Here is an 8,976-nt window from a genome sequence, read left to right as displayed (position 1 = left end):
TGGAACCAGCTGCCAGTTTGGGAGGCAGAGCCTTCAGTTATCAGGCCCCTCTCTGTGGAACCAGCTGCCAGTTTGGGAGGCAGAGCCTTCGATTATCAGGCCCCTCTCTGAGGAACCAGCTGCCAGTTTGGGAGGCAGAGCCTTCAGTTATCAGGCCCCTCTCTGTGGAACCAGCTGCCAGTTTGGGAGGCAGAGCCTTCGATTATGAGGCCCCTCTCTGTGGAACCAGCTGCCAGTTTGGGAGGCAGAGCCTTCAGTTATCAGGCCCCTCTCTGTGGAACCAGCTGTCAGTTTGGGAGGCAGAGCCTTCGGTTATCAGGCCCCTCTCTGTGGAACCAGCTGCCAGTTTGGGAGGCAGAGCCTTCGATTATGAGGCCCCTCTCTGTGGAACCAGCTGCCAGTTTGGGAGGCAGAGCCTTCAGTTATCAGGCCCCTCTCTGTTGAGCCAGCTGCCAGTTTGGGAGGCAGAGCCTTCGGTTATCAGGCCCCTCTCTGAGGAACCACCTGCCAGTTTGGGAGGCAGAGGCTTCGGTTATCAGGCCCCTCTCTGTGGAACCAGCTGCCAGTTTGGGAGGCAGAGCCTTCAGCTATCAGGCCCCTCTCTGTGGAACCAGCTGCCAGTTTGGGAGGCAGAGCCTTCAGTTATCAGGCCCCTCTCTGAGGAACCAGCTGCCAGTTTGGGAGGCAGAGCCTTCGGTTATCAGGCCCCTCTCTGTGGAACCAGCTGTCAGTTTGGGAGGCAGAGCCTTCAGTTATCAGGCCCCTCTCTGTGGAACCAGCTGCCAGTTTGGGAGGCAGAGCCTTCAGTTATCAGGCCCCTCTCTGTTGAACCAGCTGCCAGTTTGGGAGGCAGAGACTTCAGTTATCAGGCCCCTCTCTGTTGAACCAGCTGCCAGTTTGGGAGGCAGAGACTTCAGTTATCAGGCCCCTCTCTGTTGAACCAGCTGCCAGTTTGGGAGGCAGAGCCTTCGGTTATCAGGCCCCTCTCTGAGGAACCACCTGCCAGTTTTGGAGGCAGAGCCTTCGGTTATCAGGCCCCTCTCTGTGGAACCAGCTGCCAGTTTGGGAGGCAGAGCCTTCAGTTATCAGGCCCCTCTCTGTGAAACCAGCTGCCAGTTTGGGAGGCAGAGCCTTCAGTTATCAGGCCCCTCTCTGTGGAACCAGCTGCCAGTTTGGGAGGCAGAGCCTTCGGTTATCAGGCCCCTCTCTGTGGAACCAGCTGCCAGTTTGGGAGGCAGAGCCTTCAGTTATCAGGCCCCTCTCTGAGGAACCAGCTGCCAGTTTGGGAGGCAGAGCCTTCGATTATCAGGCCCCTCTCTGTGGAACCAGCTGCCAGTTTGGGAGGCAGAGCCTTCAGTTATCAGGCCCCTCTCTGTGGAACCAGCTGCCAGTTTGGGAGGCAGAGCCTTCAGTTATCAGGCCCCTCTCTGTGGGACCAGCTGCCAGTTTGGGAGGCAGAGCCTTCAGTTATCAGGCCCCTCTTTACCTTTAAGATCAGGCTTAAAACTTTCCTTTCTGACAAAGCTTATAGTTAGGGATGGCTCAGGTGACCCTGAAACATCCCATAGTTAAGCTGCTATAGGCCCAGCCTGCTGGAGGAGCTCCCATGATGCACCTCTCCATGTACATGTGACATCATTGTTGTCATTAACTTGTGTTTCTCTCTCTCAGCAGGTGTCCCTGGCCTGGTGTTACGTTGCTTGTTGTCCCCTCTTTCCTGTCCTCTCAGCTGGTCCAGGCAGATGGTTCCTGGTTCTGGTTCTGCCAGAGGTTTCTTCCTGTTCAAAGGGAGTTCTTTCTCTCCACAGTCGCCTCGTGCACGCTCAGGACGGGGGATTGGATCAGAGAGAAGTTTCAGTGCAATCTGTTGGTTTCCTTAACTGTGAAACTGTTTTAAATTGACTCTGAATGAATTGAACAAATGAGGAATTTAATGAATTTGATTGGATTGGATTACGATTGTGTTACAATGAATTTGAAAAATGATTTGGTGCTTGTAGGAGCTATTTGTAGAGTTAGTTTTTGTTTTTTGGTTCTAGTTGTAAATTTAATTAGCTAATTATGAGTAACTTTATTTGATTCATTTCAGTGCTTTATTTAGATCAGATTTTTCTTGCTAATAATCCTTGTTAGTTTTTTGTTTTGAATATTTTGCTAATTGGGTCACACTGGGCACCTGGAGTCCCAGCATGCACTGGGGTGGGCCCATGGTTTTTACCAGGGAAAGGGAGAGAGCAGCAGGTTTTCTTTGTTCTTTTGTTTGTTTTATTGTTTTGGAAATAAATAATCAGAAAAACGCAAGAAGTCATTTTTGGACATTCATCTTCTTTTGCCTGCGTTAAACCACATCCCCCATGGTGCATCAGTGGCCTTTTGATTTTGTTTGGTTTAAGTTTAATTTGTTTTTTATGGACAAATGGCAACTACAGTGCTTTATAGATTAAACTGAATTGAATAAATAAACTAAATTAGTGCCATGATGAGCCCTGGTCAGATTGTCCCTTCTTTAAGGTGACTCCTCATCCTTCATCTGAGATATTCACTCCTGAAGCAGCTTGTTGTGTCCCTTTAAAACCCCTCAAACTCACTTTCACCGTGTGGCCTTTTTAGCTGATTGAAATGACGCTAATCTTATTTGTTTATTGTTTTGTTTTTTTATTTCATTACGTGTACTATCCCTAAAGTACTTTTTAATGTAATTTCAAAAAGTCCTCTTTAAATAAGAGCCTGATCATTAGCATTGTTTTTAGCTGAACTGGATACCAGATAAAGCTTCTTCTCTCATGGCTGAAAATTGCTTGTCTAGCGTTAGATAGATTTAGATAGATTTTATTTTCGAACATGTATAAAAAAGAAAATGTATGTAACTATTTGTATATACAAAAAAAAGAAAAAGAGAAATTAAAAAAAAATTCAATCACATAAAGTGCTAATACATAACAAAACACATTGTTAAAAAAAAGAATGGGAAGAAGTACAACACTTTTTTAGTTTCCCTTTTAACTACTCTTCAGTTTGTAAATATCCTAACGACAATACACCTATATAAATATATGCCATATGTACACTTCCTAAAAATCTAAATAAATATATAATCACAAAAATAAATATATACTACACACATATCCTTGTAAATATAAATATGAATATATATATATATATATATATATATATATATATATATATATATATATATAGCCAAACACGTGGTCTTAAGCCTCTGGGTTCTGTGACCCTTTTATGACCCTTTCACATCAACTTAAAGCAGAATATGATCACCTGATTAACTAGGGATGGGAATTGATGAGATTTTTACGATTCCAATTCCATTTTCGATTCTGCTTAACGATTCGGTTCTTTATCGGTTCCCTTATCGATTCTCATTTGGAGAAAAAGGACAACAAACCGGTCGATTAGCATCAACTTTGTTTAGTTTAGAAGTAACACGAGTCATGACCTCACAAACCCAACAACGGTGAGGTCCACATTGGTCTATCCTGGCCTGGGTAATTTAACTCTTCCTGCTCTGGTGAAAGGAGAAGCTGGAGGTAGAGGTGAACTGGGGGTAGCACCACCAGCCTCTGGCTCTGAGCCAGTCAGGCTCTGTCTCTCATGATTTCATCTAAATGTAATGCCTGAGAAGGCATTCATTTAACCTTAACCGTTACTAACAGCAGCTTTTACAATCAGGCAAATGGTGCTAACATGATAGGCAGTGTTTGTTAGTTAGTTACCTGCAGTGTTAGCCGAGGACATGCTAACGTTGCTAACGTTGCTGGGTTCAGATTCACCAACGTTAATCATTCATTCATAGTTATTGCATGTTGGTAGTATTTCCTCCCTTTGGTGAAATATTCACTTTGCAAGTTGCCCTGTTGTCGTCTTTTTTAGGGATGTGTAACCAAACTTTCGAGCGTTTGTACCGCTTGGGCGCCATGTTTACTGTTGGCTGCTGCGCTGGACTCGCCACGCAACGTTGTGTGGTGACGTCATTCTCGCCCACTGGAATCGATAAGGGAATCGTTTGCAAAATCGCCAAACGATTCCAAGGAATTGAAACACTGGGAACCGGTTCTCAACAAGAACCGGTTTTCGATTCCCATCCCTGTGATTAACAGAAGCTGTCTGGGACTCGTACATCCACCAAAACCGATGAAACAAATCCAGATCAGAGTCGAGATCAAATCTGTTTTTTGGGGATTATGATGCAGTCATTAAAGGAATAAATGGACATATCTTATTGCATTCGTATTGTCTGTAAAGGTTTGTGTTCAGAGCACCTTCAGGATGATGTTAAAGTTGAAAAGGTTGAAGTTCAGCTGACTGGATGTTTCAGGAGGCCCGACACAGCATCCTGTTACATATCAGTAAAACAGCGTGAATATGGGCTCAGAACCGATGACTCAACACGGTTTGTGTTTGCAGGAGGATTTTAGGATCATTATGGGATTTATTTTCTTTAAACTAAACACTATCCGCCCCTCCTCGCGCTCTCCCTTATTCCAACTTCTCACATGAGGTTCTTGTAAGTTGCTGCGGTGCAGACGGGACGCATGCGCAGTGACAGCACCGAGTAGCGTGTGTAGTAGTATTATTATTGTGAATGGGGGAGCGGTGGAGGTGTTGGGTGGGGTGGGGGGGGCGGTATTTTGGGTGTACAGTCACAAGAGCGACTCGACGGAGCCAGGAAGTAGACTGCTGACGCCTTCAAGTGCATTAAAAACTATCGTAATTTTGCATTTTGACAGCTGCGAGAACAAAGTGTCAGAAAGAGAAACAGACAGGAGCTTTGTGTCTGCAGCTGATGGGAAAAAGATGCATTTAAACACAAGCTCGTGTGTCATTTCATCTTACATGACTGTGCATTTTAATATTTACAGCTAGCCTATACCTTTTCATTTCTCTTTACTTTTTAGCAGCAGACCGAATGCGACAAAATATTTGTTGTATCACGCTGATTTGGACACGCGCCAGAAAAAATATTTTTTCTACCACAAGAGCATCAATCAACTTTGTATCTCATATTTCATGACATTAATTGAAGCCACCAAACTAGTTTTCATTTCCCGCTGTAACTTTATGAGTTATTTGTGTCTAAAATCTAATTTACGCACAAACGATCGGCGGCGCCAAACCGAGGAGGAGCTCCTGAAAGTTGCAGGTAGACTGAAGAGCGCTCGTTTGTGGCCACTTGCTTGAGATCAGGCGCTCGTCTGGAGGCAGAAGGGGGGGAGGGAGGGGGAGCGACACGGTCAAAGTGAGCTTTATCTATCGCAGCTGGTCACTTAATAAGAGCCATTTGGAGCCGGAGGCGCACGGGAGACGCAGCCAGCAGAGGCAGATCATCATTATATGAGCCGCAGTCCCAATCACAGAGGCCAGCAGCAGGGAGCACATTGCTCCACACAGGGAAGGAGGAAAAAAAAGACAGACAGACAGACGCGGAAGAGAAGTGAGTGAAAGAGAAGCAGAGAGAGGGACGGGCGGCGGCACACCGTGTTGAACTTTTCCTCCGCGGAACCGCGAGAAAGAGGCTCGAGTGGCCGGCAAAGTGTCGGTGAAGATGCCGCGGGTAGTCCCGGACCAGAGGAGCAAGTTTGAGAATGAGGAGTTCTTCCGCAAGTTGAGCAGGGAGTGTGAGGTGAGTGCGTCGGGGTCCGCGGATCCTTTCTGTGAGACGGCGGAAATAAAGACACCAGAAGGCTGGCTGGGCTCGGAGGAGAGGCGCGCGTTAAAGCTTCATCTGATGAGCAGCAGCTCACACAGATGCTCCACAACAAGTTGTTTAACCTTCTCATCCTGAGTCCAATTCTGTTCTTTACTCTTATTGTTTCTGCTTTTTTTAACTTTACATGTTTTTATGAATATTCTGTTATTTCTCCCGCCAAAATAAAACGTTTTTTAGCACTAAAAAAAGTACAGAACGAGAAAGAGAAAGCCGCATTTTCTCTGCTGTGGTTTTAAACTTCAAATAACAACCCAATGCTGACTAAGAGCATCGTCATCCTGTCAGGCCAAAAAGCTAATATAAAACCCACAGTTCACGCGATGTGATGTGAATCTGCTGCTCCTGAAGGTGTTTCATGCAGATTTATTGCCTCTCTCTGTAGATTAAGTACACCGGGTTCAGAGACCGGCCCCACGAAGAGAGGCAAGCCCGCTTCCAGAACGCCTGCAGAGACGGACGCTCAGAAGTCGTGAGTCAAAACCAGATTTTCTTCTTCTTTCTTTCTTTCTTTTTTGTCGTGTTTGCAGAGGGGAGGAGAACAGGGGGATGTGGGGATAATTACTGAGTATTATGTGACACAAAGAGAGAGAAAGGCGGAGTGCGCGCGCGTGTGCTTTTTTACGAGGATGATAAAAGCTCTTTCATTTCTCACGTGCTCACTCACAGTGATGAGAGATAAGGATCAGTCTCTCATTTGGTCTGTTTCAGCTTTGTTTTACACCCCGGATGGAGCGCACGGAAACAGATGAATGAAAGAAGCTTTAAGTTGTGAGATTATAACTAAAAAAAAAAAAAGGCTTTTTTTTTATCAGCGCATGCAGAGCAAAGTGTGATGTTCTGATGTTTTCCTGCACCAGGAAGTAGACGTGTTATCAGCCAGCAGGCTTCACTGCGCGCACAGGCTTCTTCCCTCCATGTTCTGCAGCTGCACGCATTGTCTCAGAGGCCCACATGTACACATGTTATCACACATGAGTTTCAGGGTTACAGAGCTGAGACTCTGTTCCTGAAATGAATCACCCAAAGCAAACATACTGTTGGGATTTACCTGATAAGATGCAACTGAGAGGAGTTCCCTAAACTCAGAGTCCTGCTCACTACAATAAAGCGTTGTTTTTTTTTAGAGTTCAACAATGTTTTTTTAATTTTTTATTGCTGAAACATGTTCCAACATGAACATAAACCCAGAATCTGAGTCAGAACCAGAGTTAGTTCAGTTCTGAGCAGCTTTAAAGTGAATATCTGCAGATGTTTCCATGGTAACAGCTGCAGAGATTCACTGAAACATGTTCCAACATGAACATAAACCCAGAATCTGAGTCAGAACCAGAGTTAGTTCAGTTCTGAGCAGCTTTAAGGTGAATATCTGCAGATGTTTCCATGGTAACAGCTGCAGAGATTCACTGAAACATGTTCCAACATGAACATAAACCCAGAATCTGAGGCAGAACCAGAGTCAGTTCAGTTCTGAGCAGCTTTAAAGTGAATATCTGCTCTGAGCTCCTTTCTCCTCCAGCACAGCCTGAACCCTCTCAGACGAGCTTTCTGTCCTTTCTTTAAGGAGTCTTCAGGAATAGTTCTCCAGGCTTCTTGAAGGACATCCCAAAGCTCTTCTTTGGATGTGGGCTGCCTTTTGTTGCGTTCTCTGCCAACATGACCCCACACTGCTTCAGTAATGTTGAGCTCCGGGCTCTGGGGAGGATTCATCCCTCCATCAGACCTGCTGCCACTGATTTTCAGTCCACTTCTTGTGTCCTTTGGCACAGCTCAGCCTTTTCTCCCTGTTTCCCTTCCTTAAGAACGGCTTCCTGACAGCCACCCTTCCATGGAGCCCATTTCTGATGAGGCTTGGGCCAACAGCAGATGGATCAGCTGTCACACTGTGTTATCTTTGCTGTTTTTCACACATGCAGCTAAAGAAATGGGAACAAATCTTAATTCCAGCCTAAAACCCACAAAGAGCTTCTAGATTATTTATTTCTGGTGGCATAAAACAGTTTAATCATTTCATTTATATTAATTGTTCCATAATTAGTCATTAGATTATATCTCATATTCCTTTTTTAAGCTTTAAATTGAATCTTATTTACTTTTTCTTGATATTGTTTAACATATAATTCTTATTATTGTCTGTTTTTTTCCTACTTTCAGACGTGATAACGTTCATTTTTTTTGGGATTAGGATTTTTTTTAAACTGAATTTCTTATATTAATTTGACTCTTTTGGTAACTGAAAGCAGTTTTAACGTAAATGTACAACAAAGTTGAAACTATGAAGCTGTTTTTCACAGATGCAGCTAAAGAAATGGGAACAAATGATGTGTCTCTGTGACAGGCTGCTGGGAACAAAGTGCCTAAAGATCCAGTTTAAAACGGCTTCTTTGCTCAGTTGGACACAACACTGGTTCATCCCTTGAGTTAGGAGCCTTTTTCCTGCCTGAATGGTTCACAGCTCAGAGTTAGGTGGTCTGGACTGTATGTTTGAAGGTTTTTCGGCTTTTTTCTGGGATTTAAGGAGTTACAGAACCAGCTTTGATCTTATAACTTAATGATTAATGGATAAAATAACAGATAAGTAGAGTAATAGTTGCCTTCATCCCCTTTTCTTGTCTCATACTTGAGTTGTTTGGGGGCCATCGTTGGTTCGGACCTCACTCAGCAGCTTTTCTGGCAGCCAGCAGCTGCTGTTGCTGCAGGGGGAGACGCTTTGTGGGCGAGCTGAATGCGCCTCCATCCCCTCTCACGCCGCTCTCTGCTCCGGCCTCACATGCAGCCCGTCCCAGGGAGGGAGGGAGGCCGTTAGCATCTAGTTTTACCATCTTTTAGATGCGTCTGTCTGTCTGTCTGTATTTATAAGCCTCCTCTGCAGCTGTGACATCATGTTTCTGATTTATCCATCGACCTCCTGCTATTTCCATGGCCGGTGCGATGGTCACTTTATCTGGATGAGGCAGATTACAGGAAGACAAGCTGCTAACTGTGCTCCATTCACCACGTTTCAGACCGTCTTTAGGTAATGTGTTTAAAGAGATGATGCTGATTCTTATCTTTCAGATACACTGAAAAAGTGACTTTTTGGTGAAGTAAACTCTATTAGAGTAACTGTCAGCATTTCTACCTTGTATATTTAAGATTCAGCAAGAACTAGAGCTTCTTAAGTAAAATTAAACATTTTATTAACGTAATACATGAATTATGGGGGAAGAGTAAGTTTTACTTTGGTTTCCTCATACAATTTAAATGTTTAA

The 8,976-nt window shown here is 44.4% G+C and overlaps 1 protein-coding gene across 4 annotated transcripts in view; it reads left to right on the top strand.

Annotated features, from left to right (window-relative positions):
* Positions 1-5,209: 5,209 nt before the first annotated feature.
* cbfb (core-binding factor subunit beta) overlaps positions 5,210-8,976 on the top strand; it is a 59,592-nt gene continuing 55,825 nt past the window's right edge. For all 4 annotated transcript variants that reach the window (XM_075470743.1, XM_075470742.1, XM_075470745.1 and 1 more), the window contains exons 1-2: positions 5,210-5,641; positions 6,111-6,197. In XM_075470743.1, the coding sequence (XP_075326858.1) occupies positions 5,564-5,641; positions 6,111-6,197 (165 nt within the window). In that variant the 5' untranslated portion in view covers positions 5,210-5,563. The remainder of the gene's footprint in view (positions 5,642-6,110; positions 6,198-8,976) is intronic.

This window comes from Odontesthes bonariensis, chromosome 7 (genome assembly GCF_027942865.1).
Source record: "Odontesthes bonariensis isolate fOdoBon6 chromosome 7, fOdoBon6.hap1, whole genome shotgun sequence".
NCBI classification, from domain to species: domain Eukaryota; kingdom Metazoa; phylum Chordata; class Actinopteri; order Atheriniformes; family Atherinopsidae; genus Odontesthes; species Odontesthes bonariensis.
The sequence above is the reverse complement of the archived record's forward strand: the minus strand, read 5'-3'. Positions and strand labels throughout refer to the sequence as shown.